Consider the following 19,056-nt stretch of genomic DNA (forward strand, 5'->3'; position numbering starts at 1 on the left):
CTGGGTTATAGAGAAATATGCTAGTTTTTCTATCCTCATTGTGTGGCCCATGGATGCAATGTCAGCCTCACCCAGGCGCTTCTTAGAAATACAGACTCGCAGGCCCCACCCCCAGACTTCCTGAATCAGAATGCAATTTAACAACATCCCTGAGTAATTACTATGCACGTTACAGTAGGAGAAGCACTGTTCTAGGTAAGTTTTAAACTTAACAAAAAATCAAAACAAAAGCTATAGAATCTCCCTCTCCCTCCAAAGTTTCACATATGAAACACGTAAAGGGGATCCCACTCTGTACTTATTCATCACATGAAGAGGGAATGGGAGGAAGTGGAAGGGTGGGTTCAAGGACGGGGCTTTATTAGAATGGGCATCAGGAGGGAGGAGGAAAAGAAAAAACAGTTCTGGTGGAAGAAGGTGCAGTGGTGTAACTTGTCACTCGAGAGTTCCTGACCAGGAACTTCTAAGGCGTTTCAGCTCTGACCTCCAGGGTCCTCGGTCTCATGGGTTTGGAAAGATGGACTTGGAAGGAGGGAGCTTGCCAGTCCACAGCCTAGCATGTCTTTCCCTGCTTGTCCCCATCTTGATGCCCTGCTCTCTTCTCCATGGAATCCCGAAAGGGGAGCCGGTGCTATTCTTAGCCTGACAGGGTGGCAAGAAGAGAACATGCTAGTACATAATTTATGCCTGTGAGTCAACAGGATTACATTCAGGGCTCTCAGAACATGGCTCTCCCGGGGCGGCCTTCGTCACTGCCTTGGCAGATGGGAGAGCACTTCCCAGGTACCATAACCCATCCCTTCCGGCCCTGGCCATCCCCGCTCAGTGCCTCCAGCCTGGGTGAGGAAATGGGTCATGAAATACAACGGTAAGCTAGGAATAGGGGACAGTTGCTTTGCTGGTGTCCTTTCTTCATTGATCAGCACATATTTATTGAGTACATATTGCGTAGGTGTGGGTGACCTGATGAATGAGACGGGACTCTTGCCCTTCAGGAGCTCACACTTTAGTCTGTGAGTCATGCTGCTCCATCATCGCAGGAGTGTATGTGCCAGACCTGATGCTGGGTACTTTGCACACATGAGACCTGCTCCTCACAAGCACCCTGCGGGGTAGGAGTTAGGAGACTTACAGAAGAGGAAACTGAGGCTCAGCACATACAAGGCTTGCTGAAGGTCACCATAGCCAGTGATCAGCTCAGCTGGGCCTTTAACTCAGGCTAGAACAGAAAGACCATTTCAGATCAAATGGCAGATGCAGTGCTAGGACTTTGGGAATCCCCTGCGCTGCCCAGTGAGGAGGCCCTTATGGCTGGAAGGACATTAACTGCTTGAGGTTTTCCCCTTCTCCGTGAACCCCGAGTTACTGGAGAAGTCGTGTGTCCAGAGTTTCTGTCAGCCTGGAAGGAAAGGATACGTACACTGTGGGCTGGAGGTCAGAACCATATGGCACAAGGAGATAAGGCCCAAGGAGCCCAAAAATCTGCATTTTGGACTCACTCCCTGAGGGATTCTGCAGCACGGCTGGCTTTGGACCTGAGCCAGAGAGAGGGGTTGGGACTTGCCGGAGGCCTCACAATGAGTTGGCGCTCCCAGTCCAGCCTGCAGCTCCCAGCCCGGCCCTTTCCTCCTACTCTTCAGCTGCCCCCAGTATCGGGAAGGGATGAAACCAGGGGTGGGGATGCTGGGACATGTGGTGATGCTGGTAGCGGCTGGTCACATTGACAGAGCTGTGCGAGCACCTTGCCTGGCTTATCTATTTAATTGCAGCAGCGGTAGAAAAGGGGACATTCCCCACAACATCACGATCCCCTGGGCCATTGGAGCACCAGGTGGCAGATTTGAATGTACCCCTGGAAAATGGAAGCCATGACTGAGGTGCAGAGATGCTGAGGGGGTGAATTTGAAAGCACACCATTGGTAGTGCTCTTACCATTCTCCAGTAGCATGTGCCCTCCAGGCAAGGGTTGTCTGGTAACTCCATGACCTAGAGACAGGGCAGGCTGGCGGGAGGGAGACACCTGTGCCCGCCCACAAAGTGCAGGTGCATCCATGCCAGGCTGCCACCTGAGTACCTGTGTCTCCACGTGCCTACCTACAGGTGTTCAGTGTGTACACATTCTTGTGTGGGTTCTGCCCTCTGTGTGCGTGCACGTGCACACTCTACTTCATGTAGTGCAGGTGTGAAGCAAGCAGCAGCTCTGTGGGTGTGTGTGCAAGGGAGGAGATGCTGCTACAGTAAGAAGCAATTGTGTGTGTGTGTGTGTGTGTGTGTGTGTGTGTGTGTGTGTGTGTGTACAAACGGTTGCAAGGCAGGCCGTCCCTGACATCCCAAAGGACAGAGGTAGAAGGGCCATTAGAGAACCTGTTTTCCTCATTTGTACCCCACCTACACATTATGCGTCCCATCCTCAGACCTGCCAGGTGCGAGCCTGCCACAAGACCTTAGCACTTGCTGTGTTCCCTCTGCCTGGTCTCTCTTTCCCTGGGCACATACATGCTTCCCCCACCCCTCACCTTCTCTTCTTTACTCAGATGTGACTTCTCAGTGACATCTATTTTGATTACTATATTTACCTTTGCAACCACTCCCATCCCTGCTTTAGTTTTCTCTATAGCATTTACCATCTGACTTACTTGTCTAGTTACTCATATATGTATTGTCTTGCTCCCCTATCAGAATGCAAGTAGAGATTTTTGTCTGTTTCCTCTTCATGGCTGTGACTAGTGCCTGGCCCTTAGTTGGTGTGCAATAAATAGTTGAATGAATGAGTCCATGCATCCCCTATACTTATTTTCTTTAAATTGTCTAACTTTTGTTACTGAAATACCTATTTTTTACCTCTTCCTAAGCAGTACTATACATTTCACAGGTTTGGTGTGTTTGTAATACTCATTTTCCAATACACATGTGAAATGTACATAATTATTAAGATTTTAATTATCAGGGTACCACCTAAATCCTTTTGCTTCCACTAGAGGTGTGGGGGCATCACACTGTTGGAATCACTGGCCAGTCCTGTCCCTTCTTAGAACACATGAACAAACTAAAGTCCAAAGTGGGTCAGGAACTAGTCCAATGTCTCACCCAAATTGTGACAGGACAGACACTGGAACCAAATCTTCTGACCTCCTGTCTTTTTCTTTTGCAGTTTGAGGGACAGAGGGAGGGCGAGACTGGATAATTCAGCCTCTCCTCCAGCAAAAGACTCCTGCTGGAGGAGAGCCAAATATGCCTGGTAATTGGTGAATGGCATGGGGGGGCATGGCCGGGTCAGCAGCTTCTGGCACACTCAGGGCCTCAGTGCCCTCCTGGCTGCAGGGCTGTGTACCGAGTGGTAGGAGCCAGCCTCAGCTGCACGTTCCCTCCCAAGAGTCTCGGACCTGGGGACCGCTCCAAGGGAGCCTGGGCACTCACATCAAGCAAGAGACAGACCTGGGATTCAAACTCAGTTCCCTCTGCTACCGCACATTGGCTAGAGGTTGGCACTGGGGTCCCCTTGCAGAAGATGCCGGGGGCGTGAGGGGCTGAGAGTGAGGGAAGTTGAGCTGTGCCTAATGGTAAGCAGGAGAGTGAGATCAGACCCAGAGAGAGCTGGAGAAGGGAGGGAGACAGACAGAGCCCTAGCCTGGTAGAGTTATGCAGAGATGGGTTTGTGCAAAAGGCTGAGTTAAATCCCTCTCAGGTGTGCATAGTGCTATTATTATACTACAGAAATCATTTCTGCATCTCATTTGCTCAGCAGCAGCTCTGGAAAGCAGATTTTTATCATCCCTGTTTTACCGATGAGGAAGTTGGCACTCAGAGAGAAGTGACTTACTAAAGGTTGCACAGGGTGCCTTGTTGAGCGGGACCTGTGAGGGGAACAGCCAGTACCTCTGGTTGGATTCGGTAAAGGAGAGCTGTCTGGGGGAGGGCAAGTGGGCAGAATGGACATGAGAGTGAGATGCGGAAGGGGAGACCGCTGACCACCCACTGGCCAAATAACCTTGGCAAATCGCAAAAACCTTTCTGAGCCTCAGTTTTGTCATCTGTACAATGGTTATAACAGTACTCCCAGTTCACAATTTGAGAAGATAAAATAAAACAACATGAAATAATAATACTTAAACTGAACACCTGGAAAATAAGAAGCGTTCAGTAAACAGCAACCTGAGCAATAAAAATGAAGTGCACCTGGCCCCTGACAAGTTTGCTGGCCGTAGGGCCACCTGCCATGGCCTAGGGGGGGATTCTCAGCCCTTCTTTGGCAAGTGCCAGGGAGCCTGAGATCCGGAGCTAACGAGCACAGCCTGGACGAGCCCCGAGGGGCTGCGAGGGCGAGGACCCCTCCTGGGCAGAAGCAGCATCGACACAGCCTCAGCCCAGGACGGCTCCCTCCGCTGTTCGCTGTTCGCCAGCCGCGCTGCGATTCCAGCGTGCTTGGGCCGTCATTACCATTCCTCCTGCGTTTTTTTCTCCCGAGTTATTTATTTTTCTGTGAGGAAGGAATGTGGGGAATTTAGCACAGGGCGCTGGCTTTCGCTTTCGGCTGCTGGGCGGCCTCCTCTGTAAGAGGGAAGCCGTGGAGACAGATGGCGGAGGCTGCGGAGGCTGAGGCAGTGGAGGGTCCTGGCTGAATATGTGGCCCTGGCAGTTGGGCAGTTATATAACCCACCCAGAGGCCCAAGGCAGACACCACAGTGCCTCTGGCTTCTGGGCATGAGCCTTGTAATATCATAGCTCCTATGGAATTCTACTTGGACCAATCCATTCACCCTCAGCCTCTGGGCAAGCCCACTGGGTGTGCTCTCCTGTCAAAGGTGCCTTCCTGTCCACCTGGTCTTGCTGTGGGGTATGGCTGGGCTGTGAGTAGGGGAGTGGGGCGGGACTGCCTTGAGCCTTCCAGCCTCTGCTGGGCTGTCCCATTGCTTGGAATGCCTTCGCATCTCCATCTTTCAAGACCTAGAGCACATGCCACCCCCTCCGGGAATATTTCCCAGATTGCTTCATCCTAATTCATCTCACTCTTAGGCTCTATATTCTCCTGGCACTTAGTAGAATATTCTGCTCTTAGGTCTAACACTGCGATGTGATATTTCATCTCCCTGTTCACCCACCGACTTGTTGCTCCCTCTCTCCTTCTTTCTCCCCCTGCCCCCCAGGAACCACCCTCTAGATCACTGATCTAGAATCTATACATATCTGGGATCCAGATGATTCTAGAATTCGTCTGCCGGGAGGAACAGTGGAACAAAAGGTGAAGGTGGCTTTGGACTGTGGGAGTGCTTCTCCTTCAGTCATTTATCTACTCCACACTTATTAAACCTCTGGGAGTGATGGCCTCTGCTGAGTCGGGCATTTACAGAGGATGGAGACCAGCTGCTGCCCCAGGCTACGAAAGGGCCAAGAGGACAAGCTACATCTTTGCAGGGGCCCCAGAGTATGCCTGGGCTGGGGGCTGGGGACCCAGAAATGACCTTGGCCCAGCCCTTCCCCTAGCAAAGGCACAGTTTAGGGGAAACCGGCACTCCCCCGCCCTGGTTCGTCACCTTTTTGTCTCCTGGATTAAGTGTTTCCTTTGGAAGGGAGGGTGTGGCAGTCCTTTCTGTGCATCCAAGGCTCCTGCAGCTGGGATGTTGGAGGCTGAGGCAGTATGAAGGCTTTAGGGGGCAGGCCTGGCTTAGCAGGGCTGGACTGGGAGGTGGGAGCCTGGCTGCGAGCTTGGCTCTTGGTGAACCAACCCTTGCCAGTTTGCTGTACAACTGGGGCTGAGCCTGCCCCTCTCTGGGTCACCATTTCCAAGTCCCTGAAAATCTAATTGTAGATTCGTATTTAGGCTGGTAGAAAAGGCAGGATGGAAGTGGTGGTGCCTGGCCCCTGGAAGAGGTCGACACCACAGCAGGGCCCTGGTCAGCCCGCAGTGTGGCTGCAGGCAGAACTGCCAGCCAAGGCCCAAACCAACTTAGGAGCCCTGTCTTAGGCTCCCCCCAAGCCACCCATCCTGCTCTGCCTGATCCCAACTCACTGCCAGCAGGCAGAGAGCAGGAGTGGGGGCAGGCCCAGCCTCCTTCCCCTCTGGCCTTGGTTTCTGAGCTTTCTTTTTTCTGCAGTAGTCTTCCTGCTCTGGTGCTCCTGGGCAAGGTTGAGAAGGGCAGGAGCACTGACCTAGGAGTCTGGATGGACTGATGAGGGCTTTCTGGAGGAAATGGCAGTTGGGCTGGGCCTGGGACAGTGGGTGGGGAACGTGAGTGTGCTTTGTGGGCAGAGCTCTTTAGGAGGAGGTGCCCAGGCTTGGGATCAGTCAGACTCCCGGCTGTAACTGCACTCTGTCTGCCTGTTGCTGACTGGAGGACCTGGGGTGAGTTCACTAATTCTCGGGATCTCATTTTCTCCCTCTGTCAAACAGGTAAGGGAGCCTCCCTTATGAGCTGCTGTGAGGATTCAATGAGAAAATACATGCGAAACCGTTAGTTAGCCTGGTGCGAACCGTTAGTGAGTGTCTCGCGCTCCTCACATGTTGGCTATTGTCGTTCTCAGCAACTTCACTATTATTCTGTGAGCACTGCCGAAGGTGTGGGGGGTCAGGGAGGAACACGGCGCCCCTCCCCCCGAGCCTCCGGCAGCCTGTGGGGAGAAAGTAGATCCAAACCCCGATGGCTGCAAAGCAAGACATTGGGAGGGGGCAGTGTGGCCCAAGTGATGGGCCCTGGACTTGACCTGGGGCCACCCTGGGTTTGAATGCCAACTGTGCCTCTGACTAGCTGTGCCCCCTTGAGCTAGTCACTTCACCCCTCTGAGCGTTTCTTCTCCAATACGGAAATGAGGGTCCTGCTGACCTCTTGGGTTGCTGTAAATGAAGCAAGTGCCTGGCATGTGGCAAGCATGCCCCAAAGGGTAACTCTCACTAAAATGAATAAAGTGCAAAGTAAAGAGGTTATTGAGTGGTACATATAAAATACTGGCGGGTCGGGGAGGCTTTTTGGAGGGGATGGTGGCATTCGAGTGAGGTGGGAAGGCTGGAGCATACAGAAAGGATGTGAAACAAAGAGGGCTCTGGTTGGAGGTGTCTGTGCAAACCCCACAGTGGAGGCAGGAATTCACAGCACAGGTATGGGAACCACAAGCCATAGGGTTCCCTCTGGTCATTGCTGAGTGTGCACAGAGCAGGGTAGCAAGTTCTCAGGTGGGCCCTGACGTCAGGGGCCCTGAATGCAAGTCCTCATGGGGAGGCAGGAGAGAGACATGAGTGGAGCCCAGCCGAAGAAAATGAATCTGGCAGTGCGGGGTGGGTAGATTGGCGGGGGAGAGACTGGAGGTGGAGAGGCCATTTAAAAGGCTGTTGCAAAATCGGTTTTCCTGATAAAGAGCTGGGCTGAGTCATCTGTGGAGGAGAAAAGTCACATCCAGCTCCTCCGCCTTGCTGTCGATGTGGGATTTTCCTCTCAGTCAGTGAGGCCATTGGCTGCCTTTCCTGGAGGCTTTGAGAACCGAGGTCGGCTCAGCACCCAGGAAAAAGCTGGGCTGCAGGGAGGACCCAACCAGAGTGAGTAAGGCGAGCACTCAGAGGTGCCTTTGTGGTTTGGGGGGTGTGGCTTAGGGCATATGGCACCCCTCTCTGGTCTCAGTTCCCTTCTGGGCATCAAGGGAGAGGCATATGGTGACTTCTGCCGGCCTGTTAGAGGCAAGGCAGGAGCTAGTTCTGGCCCCCCGCCATTCCCATTTCTAGCATTGCCCATGTCCTGGTAGTCCTTCCCACCTTAGTATGAATTATTGTTTTCCCGAGAGGAGATTTGGCAGTCTGCCGGGGCTCAGTTAGGTTGCATTCCCCAGGACTTTGGTATGGACGGAGAACTCCCCCAGGAATAGAGTCTGTGTCATTTCCTCCTTTTAACTGGGAGGATATGGGACAGAGGCTGGCAAGGTAGCCAGGTCATTACTCAGGCCCAGTTCATCTTCCTGCCCCCAGCTGAGCCAGAGGTTGTACAGTGGCCAGCCATTGGTTCCTTCCTGACCCCACCAGGGGGGCAGTTCACCCAGCCTGTTTACCTGTCCCGTTGCCAAGACTCCCTGGCTGCCACAGTGGGCTGCCTCCAGCCAGCCTCTATTCCTACCTCTGGCTCCCCGTCCCACTCCACCCTACCCAGGGCCTGGACACTCCCATTGACGGCAGCTGTGTGAAGAAACATTTCCTTGAATTCTCTCCCCGTCCTGACCTTCTGCTCAGGACTCCCTTCCCCTGGCCTATCTCCCTCCTTCGTCCAGACAGGCCTGACAGTGGGTAGAACAGGCAGCTGCCTGCAGAGCTGATGGGGTGGGAGGAAGGGTGTATCCCTGTCTGAGCACAGCTAGAACTCAGGTCTCCTGACTCCCGACACCATGCTCTTCCCCTCCATTAGTCTTGTATGTCCTAGCAGTCATTTCTACCATAGTAAGAATGAGTCCATCAGCTCTTCTGAGAGGAAGAAGGGAGAGAAAGAATGAGTTGTTCTAGGCAGCTGAATATGCAGGGGAGAGGGCACTGCTGGGGGCATCGATCATGAGATGAGGACAGAGGGTTCGGCAGACGCTCGTCCAGGGCACGGGAGCCTCTGCTGGTGCCCACCCTCCACAGTCAGGGTCTGGAGGGCGGAGTGGTTAAGAAATGAGGCTCAGCACCCAGACTTTGAGTTTGGAATTCCAGCTCTCCTACTTACAACTTGTAGGACCCTGGGCAGGTCTCTCTGAGCTCTGGTTTCGTCTGCAAACTGGGAAGAGTCACACTTATCTCCGGGGTTGTTGGGAGGATCGGACAAGATGAGTGTGAAGTGCAGAGCACAGCACCTGGGCTGGAGTGACGGCTGAGCCACTGCAACCTTACCCTAACGCCTCTGGGGCTTCCTGCCCCCCCACCCCCCACCCCACCTTAGGGATTTAATCCTGTTGAATCCTGGTCGCCTGTCCCTGGGCAGCTCTTCCTGGTGCCTGTCCTCACACCTGCGTCTCCTGAAGGCCTGTTTTCAAAGCTCCTGATCCATTGTCCAGGGTGGGTCTTTTAAGAGCCAGCACCCCAGCCTGGCCCTGCAGAGGCTTAGAGAATGGGGGATGCGTCATGACTTTCACAGGTGTAGGCTACAGCCAGGAAGACTGGGGGCTCAGCGGGGTTCCTGCCCCCTGTGGCCCTTGGCCACCTCCTGCCTCCCTGACACCAGGGAGTACAATCTTGGACTCGCTGGCTGGGTGTTTCCAGGGGTGGCAGTTCCCTAGTCTGGGGAATTTTGGATGGAACTGCCTCCCCTGGTGCCCTGCAGCGGGGGACCCTGGAGTGCCCATAGTTTGCCCAGCCCCCCTTCTCTCAGCTTTGTTTATGCAGGGTGGCAGAAACCGTCTGGACTACTGGCTGGGTCTGGTCCAAGCCTACTGCCGAATTCCTTTTTGGTGGAGTCACTGCAGGCAGGGGTTGGGGGCACGGGAGCTTTATCGGGGGCGTCTCTCCCCTGGCCTTTTCTGCCATGTTTCTCTCGTCCCAGAACAGCAGACTGGGGTAGGCTCCAAGCCTAGCTGGGGGTCAGCAGACGGGGTCCAGGCCCATGGCCTCCTCTATGACTCTTTCCTTCTCTAAGCCTCCCAGGCCAGCTTTTCCCTGAGGGCCTTCATGGTCTGCCATTTGAGCATTTTCTAAACCCATGACCTTTAGAACCAGCCTAGGGAAAGGATTGAAACAGAAGTGAGGAGAAATACAGTGAAGTGCAGGGAGATGAGGAGTTCTGGATTATTCAAACGCTGAAGCACTTTCTAAGAGCCTCCCACTGTGGGAACCTGCTAGCCAGAAAGCTGGGTGCTCTCTGGAGTCACGCAGAGCCAGGGGTGAACCAGCTCCACTACGTTCTGGCTCTGTGACCTTAGGTAGCTCACTTTGCCTCTCTGAGCCTTGCTTTTCGCATCACTAAAAAGCGGATAATAATAGCTTGTGCTTCGTGGAGAGGGTTGTCATGGGAATTGGATAAGACAGTATGCATAAGGCACACGTCTAGGCACACAGCAAGAAGCCAGTGAGTGTTAGCTGCGGTTGCTGCATTGTGTCGTAAGGAATATCGGTGGGACTAGGAGTGTTTATCCCAACCATGCCCCGCGGGAACGTGCTTTATGCCTGTGAATCTCTGCAGGGCTGTCAGGCTGGAAAGAGGAAGCTTGTTCTCTGTGGCAGGAGGGGCAGGACCACTTGGAGAGGAGCAACTTCGTAGCTGAGAAACGTTTTCCAGTAGAAGGCGCCTCCTCAGGGTAGTGAGTTCCTTGTCCATTGAGTGTGTAAACAGAGGCTTATACCCGCAGGGGCATGGTTTTAGGGACACAGGAATTGGACCCAGTGACAGCCATCTCTGCGACTCTGAGGGTCTGTGATTTGGGGCAGTAATCCCTGTCCCCTGCCCCAGAACTCTGGAATCCCCTGCTGTGTGACCTTAAAGGCATCAACCTCTCTTCTGAGGACCCCAACCTGTGGAGTGACTCTCCTTTGCTAGAAGAAGCTCTGAGCCCTTTGGGGAGTAGAGTGGGGTCACCAATACCAGCTCATCCCAGGGCAGCAGGAGCCCTCTTCGTCCCCCCCCCCCCGCCCCACCTGGCTTGATGACAGTAAGCCGTGTGGCATTCCTAAGCTCACTGCAGTCCCCCAACCCTAACGTTAGGGCTTTTATCACCTTCTCAGTTAAGGAAATTGAGTCTGAAAGGTTCAGTGACTTGCCAGGGTCATACAGCTAGTAAATGGCAGAGCCCAGATTTGGGCCAGGAGGCCTGGTTTCTAAGCAGAGCAGAGGACAGAGGACAGAGACACTGCATGAGCCAAGCACCTCTCAGGGCCTTCCTGTGGGACTGGCTTCCCCAACCTAAGCTCCACCTAGGTGAGCAGACTGGCTAAACGCCCAAACCCTCCATCTTTTATAGATGGGGTGATCCAGGCAAGAGAGGAGCCCTACCAGGAGGGAGCAAAGGGCAGCGGCACATGGTGCAGGTTGTGTGCCCTCACTGTTCTGGACAGGTGGGCACAGGTGTGTGTGTGTTTGGGGGGTGGGGAGCCAGGTCCTGATGGGAAGAAGAAAGGAGGTTGGGGCCAGAGAGCGTGTGGCTGCTGGGCCTGGTCCCAGTGAAACTGCTCTGTGCGGCCTCCCTGCTGACCTTGGTGGGAGCTCTACCCAGTGCCACTCTCTGGACCTCAGTTTTCCCATCTATAAAATGGGAGTGGTGGTGAAATCACTCCTCCATAAGGGCCTTTCCAGCTCTGCGAGTCCATGAATCCTGAGCCTCCCTGGCAGGATGCCTAGAAAGATTGTCCCTGGAGAGTCACTCAGCATGTCATGGCCAGTGCTAATGAGGCCAAGGGAGGAGGGAGAGCAAGGTCAGATTCCTCAAGAACTAATTAGCTTCCCACAGTGGGGGCAAGGGGGAGTGACGGAGGGAGGAATTTTCCCAGCCACTGAGTGAGCTGCTAACCCTGGCCACAGCCTGTCCCACCCATCTGTCCATCGGTCAGTTTGTTCATGCAGTCATTTGTTTAGTAACATTGTTCAATAAGCATAAATTGAGCACCGACTTTGCGCCAGCTGGGGACTGGGGATATAAAAAGAAATGGTTGCCGACAGTGAATTTACAGGTTAATGGGGGTCTGACGTCAGCCTGATCCCTGACTTCAGGCCCCAGACTGAATGAACTCTGACCCCCACGGACTCTGTCTCCTGTGGGTCCCAAAGGGACGTTTTGTGATAAGCAGGCAGCTTGAGCATGGGATGTGAACCCAAAGAGAACTGGTTCTAACTCGAGCTTTGCCACCCTTTGCTGTGTGACTTTGGGTGAGTTATTTACACATCTCAACCTCATTTTCCGCTTCTGTAAAACAGCGGCAAGTAATGCTTGTCTCCTAGAGTTCTTGTGAGAATATAATGAAGTAATGCAATGTTCTAGTATAGTTGCTGCTGAAATTAGCCCAATTCATTACTTTTATAACATTAAAATATGAGATTTTTAAAATGATTGTTTACATAAAAATGGGAAGAAATTCTGCAAGGACATAGAAAAACAATAATAACTCTTCTTACCTGATGTGTAGAGTGCGGAGCTCAGATAGAGGGACATTTGTCACTGTATACCTTTTTACTTTTTTATTTTTTAGACCACGTGAATGTATCACCTATTCTAATAAGAGGTAGTGTCAGTGTTAGCAAAGGACTATATTATGAATTTGAAAGTATAAAGGACCCTAAGAAAGACACATAGACAATGTCCCGGGGATTCGGTCATGCATTCAGTCATGCTTACTGAGTGCCCACTTTATGCTAGGCACTATTCTAGGGGGCAGGGGTAGAGTGCTGAACAAATCAATCAAGGTCATTGCCCCCTTAGAGCTTATGTTCCGGGTGGGAGACATCATAAACAAGGACAGGTGGAATGAAGTTAATCCTGGATTGTGGCCAATGCCATGAAGAAAATAAAATAATGGCAGACGATAGAAAAGAGGAAGGCTCCTCCAGAGAGGTAACATTCCAGTGAGTCCTGAGTAGCAAGAAGGAATCCACGTGGAATGCCACCTGGGAAAAGATTGTTCCAAACAGAGGGAACAGCAAGTGCAAAGGCCCTGGGGCAGGAACCAACTTGTCATTTTCAAGGCACAGAAAGCCAGCAGGACAGTGCCTAGTGGGAAAGGAGTCAGGGCTGCAGTGGAGCCTGGACTGCTGGGTGAGGTGTTCTTCCTGAGTTTGGTAAAGTGCTGTATCAGCAACCTTCAGGGGAACTCCACATGAAGGGCCACTTAATCCTGAAAGAGTTACAAAGATGGTGGCATTTGAGTTGGGCCATGATGGTTGGGTTGAGGATCTTTAGGAGTAGCGGGGATTCTAGGAAACAGTGAGTAAAGATCAAATGCAGAGGAAAAGACCCTCTGTAGGAGGGTACGGTGACCATCTGACTATCTGTGTGCCCCATGGCTCTGCATTCCCATTTGCTAACTGGGCCCCTGTCCTTCCCTGCAGCGTTGGGCCGGAGCACTAGCCTCACCGAGAAGGATCTGAAAGAGGCCAAGGCTCGCAGCCAGCAGATCGCTGCCCAGCTGACCACCCCTCCCAGCTCCAACTCCCGCGGTGTCCAGCTCTTCAACAGGCGCCGGCAGAGGGTGAACGAGTTTACCTTGGAGAGCCACGGCCGGAGGGGGGGACAGAAGCTCATCCAGGAGTCCCTCAGAGTGCCCCCTGCCAGCCCCACAGGCCATGCCCCAGGGTTCAGCCTGAGTCCCACCTCACTCCCCGAGCCCGACCCTCCAAGGAACCCTGACTGCCAGAGCCCTGACATAGGGCTCTCTGGTCACGGCATGGAGGGGTGCTCAGAGGAAGCCAGCTTATTGCGGCACCTGGAGAAGGTGGCCAGTGAGGAGGAAGAGGTACCACTGGTGGTCTATTTAAAGGAGAATGCAGCCCTGCTGATGGCCAATGGGCTTCACCTGTCCCAGAACCGAGAAGCCCAGCAGACCCCACCAACCCTGCCTCCAGCTGAGGTCCACAGCCCAACTGCAGATGTCAACCAAAACCTTCCCTCACCCAGTGCCACACTCATCGCACCAGCTTCTAACAGTAACCACAGCCCGCCAGCCACAGATGTTAATCAGAACCCACCGGCAGCTGTGACCCCTCAGAGCAGGCCGCTTTCTAGCATCCAACAGAATTCTTCGGACGCACAACTCCCATCAAATGGCACAGTCACAGATTCGAAGCCCAGCACCCTGTGTGCGAGCGGGCCACCCCAGGAGCTGGCTGTGGAGGCGAGATCCAGCACACTCCTAATTGAGAAGGTATCAGCTCCACCTGCCACCACCTTCTCCAGAGAAGCTGCTCCCATCTCCAGTTCGGGGCCCCCAGCCCCCGATTTCACGTCCAGCTCCCTGCTCATCGATGTCCAGCCCAGTGCCGCAGCAGCAGCAGCTGAACAAGAGACAGCTGGGCAGACTGTCACCACCACACCCACCAAGCTGTATAGCGAGGTCCACCTCACGCTGGCCAAGCCCCCATCCGTGGTCAACAGGACGGCCAAGCCCTTTGGGATCCAGGCACCAGGGAACTCCAGCCAGATGGAGCGGAGCCCAATGGTAGAGAGACGACATCTCGGGGGGAAGGCCCCAGCTCCCCAGTCCCACAGCATGGCAGACAGGAGCCCTCGACCACAGAGACACGTGATGTCCCACAGCCCCATGGTGGAGAGGAGGCCTATGGCGCAGCGAAGCCCTGCCTTGGAGAGACGCCCTTTGGGGAACTTCACCCCACCCCCCACCTATGCCGAGACCTTGTCCACAGCCCCTCTGGCTTCCCGGGTTAGGTCTCCCCCCTCTTATTCTGCCCTGTACCCCAGCTCTGACCCTAAGCCTTCCCATCTGGCTCTCCAGGTGGTTCCCACCAGCAAGACGGGCATTTTGGAGGAGTCAATGGCCCGAAGGGGCAGCCGGAAATCCATGTTCACCTTCGTGGAGAAGCCCAAGGTGACCCCGAACCCAGACCTGCTGGACCTGGTACAGACGGCTGATGAGAAGCGGAGGCAGAGGGACCAGGGAGAGGCCAGCCTGGAGGAAGAACCCTTTGCGCTGGGAGCCGAGGCCTCCAACTTCCAGCAGGAGCCAGCGCCCCGGGACAGAGCCAGCCCCACCGCGACCGAGGATGTTCTCCCCGAGTGGGCCTCCTGCCTCAAGTCCCCACGCATCCAGGCCAAACCGAAGCCCAAACCCAACCAGAACCTGTCCGAGGCCTCTGGGAAGGGGGCTGAGCTCTACGCTCGCCGCCAGTCCCGCATGGAGAAGTACGTCATCGAGTCTTCGGGCCATGCTGACCTGGCTCGCTGCCCTTCACCCACAATGTCCCTGCCGTCATCCTGGAAGTACTCCATAAATGCCCCTGGCAGCCTCCGCGTGGCATCCCGAAGCCCAGCTCGGACCCCGCCTGCCTCCCTCTACCACGGCTACCTGCCTAAGAATGGAGTCCTGCGCCCAGAGCCCACCAAGCAGCCGCAGCCACCGTACCAGCTGCGGCCCTCGCTCTTTGTCCTGTCTCCCATCAAGGAACCTGCCAAGGCCTCTCCAAGAGCCGCCTCACCCGCCAAGCCAAGCTCCCTGGACCTGGCGCCCAGCCTGCCCAAGGCGACCCTCCCTCGGTCACCTGCCCTGCCTCGGCCCTCCCGGTCCTCCCCAGGCCTCTACCCGGCCCCGGGCCAGGATGGCCTCCAGCCCACCACCATGAGCCCCACCTACAGCAGTGATATCTCCCCCCTGTCTCCCTCCAGGGCCTGGTCCCCCCGAGCCAAGCAGGCCCCCAGGCCTTCCTTCTCCACCCGGAATGCTGGGATCGAGGCTCAGGTGTGGAAGCCTTCCTTCTGCTTCAAGTAATGGACCCCACAGGGATCCCACTGCCTGTCAGGGCCCCGTCTCTGAGGGCAGGATGGAGAGCAGATGTGGCAGGAAGTGTCACAGGGCTGAGCCAGGAGTGTGGACTCAGGGCTCAAGGGCTAATGCTGCCACCAGCTAGCTTTGTGATGTTAAGCAAGTCACCTCCCCGCTCTGAGTTGCAGCTGCCTGTTCCCTACCACGAGGGAACTCCATGTCTGAGGGATGTGAAGTCTGCTACTATGTGGGGAGGCGGGTCATGGAGAGACAGTCCCTGGCAGTCCCTGATGAGGCTGGGGTTCCTTTGGCCTTCGTGAGCTGTAGGGATGCCAGCGTCTTGCTGGGGAATGGCCTAGAAGGGGCTTCTGGAGCAAAGAGCCTGCCAGTGCCTGTGGAACCAGCCAGCCAAGGGGCTGCCTCCTCAGCTTCCCCCATGGGGCCACCCTCACTGTGGCCTCAACTCCTGGCATCTTTCTTGCCTGTTGCTGGATTCTCACCTCCACGGGTCTGTCTCTTCCACCTCTGCCTTCTAGACACCGTTTCCTCTCCTCTGCTTCAGAGAGCTTTGCCTCGGCCTCCACATTTTCTCCTCTCCTGGGTTCTTCTGCTGGATGATGACTTAGCCCACCACTGCTGCCTGACGCTTTTCCTGCCCTGCTACTCAGCTGCCTCCATGCCCTCTCCAAACACCTGGCTCTGCTTTTGGGACAGTTAAAACAGTTCATCCCAGACCTCCGTCCTGGTTCTACCTGGCTTGCCCTCACTGTTCTGGGTTAGGGGAGGGATCCCTGACAGGAGAGCTCTGTAGGAGGATGTGCAGATGTGGATGTGCAGCAAGGAGAGAGGCCCCTAGCCATGTATCCATTGCTGTTTTGGCTTCAACCTCAGCTGAGATCTGCCCGATTTAGAGCAGCTATCTTCGTACAATGGAAGGGGCCACAGGGAGAAAGGCAGGAGAGGAGGGTTCTGGTCCCACCTCAGCCTCCCATTTGCTGTGTGACTTTGGCCAAGTCACTTTCCCTTTCTGGGCCTCAGTTTTCTTATTTATACAATAGGGACCCTAGCAGCCGTGACAATTTGTGAGGATTGGGTGGATAGGCTGGTGCTTTGGGAGAAAGGCCTTGTAAGTGATAAGACAGTCCCCTGGGAAGAGAGGGGAAGGAAATGGGCAGTTGCCATAGTACAGATGCAGGTTAGATGTCTGCAAGAGCATCCTGAGGAAGGCGTAGCTGGAATGAGCTGCTGTAGGAGCCAGGGGCTCAGAAGCGTAGGCTGGGATGGCTGAGGCACAGCGTTGCCTAGAGGCAGTGGGGACATGGCAAGGGCTGGAGCAGGAGCACAGCAGCTCAGTGGCACAGGACGGAGACTTTAAGGTTTTGAGGAAAAGGCTGGGAGTAAGAGACTGACTCCACGTGTATATTTGGGTCTCAGTTTTCCTATTCGTAATACAGTGAGGCTATTGAGTCAGATAGTCTGAGAGCCTCACCACCTCTGACACCTTTGATGGGTAGCAGCCCCCCAAAACCAGGCTTTGTGGGGATGAGAGAATACAGACACAAGAGGCAGAATTCAGATGGAAACTTCCCAAGGCTGGGGCTGACCGAGCACCACCCACTTTCTCTTTCCCAGCCCTATTTCTGGGCTCCCCCGCGGGAAGAAGGGTGGTGGAGGCGGTGCCCATGCCGGGCTGAGCCTGCGGTTTTCGTGATCTCCAGGCTCATCTCCATGGGAACAGGGGGTGGCTTCCCAGTGAATTCATTCTGCCCAGAACACAGGGGCACACGTGGGGGAGTCGGGAGTGAGCTCAGCTCCTTCATGCCGGGCCGCTCCCAGAACAGAGTAAAGCCCCTGCCCCTAGACCACTGCTCCCTTCAATTCTCGAGGGCCAGCAATGGAAGAACCCACCATCTATCCAGCAATTCCTGCAGCCAGGCTGGCAGAGCCCTTCCCCGACTTTGTTTCCTCTCCTGTTCTCAATACACTCTGCCTCAAATCTGTCTTGCTTCTTTCTTTCTTTCGCGCTCGCTGAACGGTGCTCAGGTCTCTCTCCCACCTCCGATTCTGGCCTGGGAAGTAGGGTGGGACTGCTCAGGTACTGTGTGTGAACGTGTGGTGTGTTTCGGTGCTGCCTGCATCGGCTGTGTGTCTGGATCAGCAGTGGGGACAGATGCGTGCTGGCTTGGAAGTGAGGGCTGCCCTCTCTTCCCCAGGAACCAGAACCCTATGGAAATCACGTTCTTCTGTTTTCTCTTTCGGAGTTTGGCCAAAAAGACTTGGGAGCATGGGGAAAACCCACCACCTTTCATGGTGCAAGTTTGAGTTCTTTAAATGTGGGATTTAAATGCCGTTAGCCAGAGCATGCACTTTCCAGTTTCGTCAGGTCCCCTCCTCCTCGCCTTAGGTACTATCTAAAGCGGGCCATTTCCCATGTCCGTCCCCACCTGCCTCCTGAAAACACTGAGTTTCTGCCTCTGGTGGAGAACAACAAACTGCCATCGAGAGTCAGAAGAACTGGGTTCTAGTCCCAGATCTGCACCTGACTCCTTGTGTGACCTTAGACAACTTCTTCCCACCTCTGGGCCTCAGTTTCCCCTTCCATGCATTAAAGGATAGCATCAGGTGGTCAGGAAGCTAGCTCTGCTTAGTCGCTGATAGTTTCTGTCTGACTCTGCTCTACTCATGCCTTCACCCCACACACATGCCCTTCTTTGCGGCTGGTGCTGAGTTAAGTGGGTGCTGCCTTCTGAATTTTCACCCAGGTGTATTTCCACGGAGTTCTCATGCACACAGTGCATTGAGATCTTTGTCAGAAAGTGAACAGTTCTGATTTCCCACAGCCTTTTTGTATCGTGTACCCCACCTCCTCCTCTGCACACACAGTCAGTCCCCAGCCATGGCAGTTCCGATGAGGTCAGACTCTGGCCCACCACCAAATGACGAGGAGCTGTTCACCACTGCCTTCGACATTCAATCCAGGCTTGAGAAGTAAATCCTGTTACTCCTTCCACTCGCTGGCGCTGGCCTTCTCCTTGTAGCCACCAAAGGCACAATCAACCCTTAGAGATTTCGGTTATCATAGCTGCCCCTGCCCCAGGCTACTCTCCTGGCTGAAGAGCCCTGGTTACTCTGGAACCTTAGAGCATGTTGACGGGCTTTGATCAGGAACTCTTGGCCCCACTTCCCACCGCTGGGCTGATGGAAAGCTTCCTGGGATGCCGCACAGACAGAGCAGCTCCTAGTGTCTCTGGCTCACCTAGACACAACTCTGACCCTGCGAGTAAAAGGGGATGGATCCCAGGCCGAGCTTTAACTTCCCTACTTGACTGGGGCCTTGGATGTCCCCAGGAGATCCCTAAGGGTCATTCCAGCATTATTATCCCATGAAAAATCTGTTCAGACTGCTGTACAGCATTCTTCTTCAGGTTAAAGGGCTCAAATTCTGGGTCTGGACTCATCTAGGAATTGCTGCATTGTTTGGAGAAAACATATACTTTATGTCTATTGGTTCCTTTTGACTGGGAAATATTAGATTCTGATTGGATGAGAGTCTGTCTAGCTTGGCTGTGGCTGATTAATTACTGATGGTTGAGATAATGGACATTATGAATGGTCCTACCTTTTGATCGGGTAGGAAGCACTAAATGGACTGGCTAGTTCCGAATGCAGAGGGATGACAGGTGCTGAATTTGGAT

At 54.3% G+C, this 19,056-nt stretch overlaps 1 protein-coding gene across 10 annotated transcripts in view; it reads left to right on the top strand.

The window, feature by feature from the left end:
* SYNPO (synaptopodin) overlaps nucleotides 1-19,056 on the top strand; it is a 63,249-nt gene that overhangs the window by 40,150 nt on the left and 4,043 nt on the right. For 8 of the 10 annotated variants that reach the window (XM_033096016.1, XM_033096019.1, XM_033096018.1 and 5 more), the window contains one exon: nucleotides 12,978-15,337. In XM_033096016.1, coding sequence (XP_032951907.1) covers nucleotides 12,978-15,337 — 2,360 coding nt within the window. Of the gene's footprint in view, nucleotides 1-6,280; nucleotides 6,341-7,502; nucleotides 7,526-12,977; nucleotides 15,338-19,056 lie in introns of those variants that run through there. The other 2 variants (XM_033096023.1, XM_033096025.1) reach the window with 2 other exon arrangements.

This window comes from Rhinolophus ferrumequinum, chromosome 24 (assembly GCF_004115265.2).
Source record: "Rhinolophus ferrumequinum isolate MPI-CBG mRhiFer1 chromosome 24, mRhiFer1_v1.p, whole genome shotgun sequence".
Taxonomy (NCBI): domain Eukaryota; kingdom Metazoa; phylum Chordata; class Mammalia; order Chiroptera; family Rhinolophidae; genus Rhinolophus; species Rhinolophus ferrumequinum.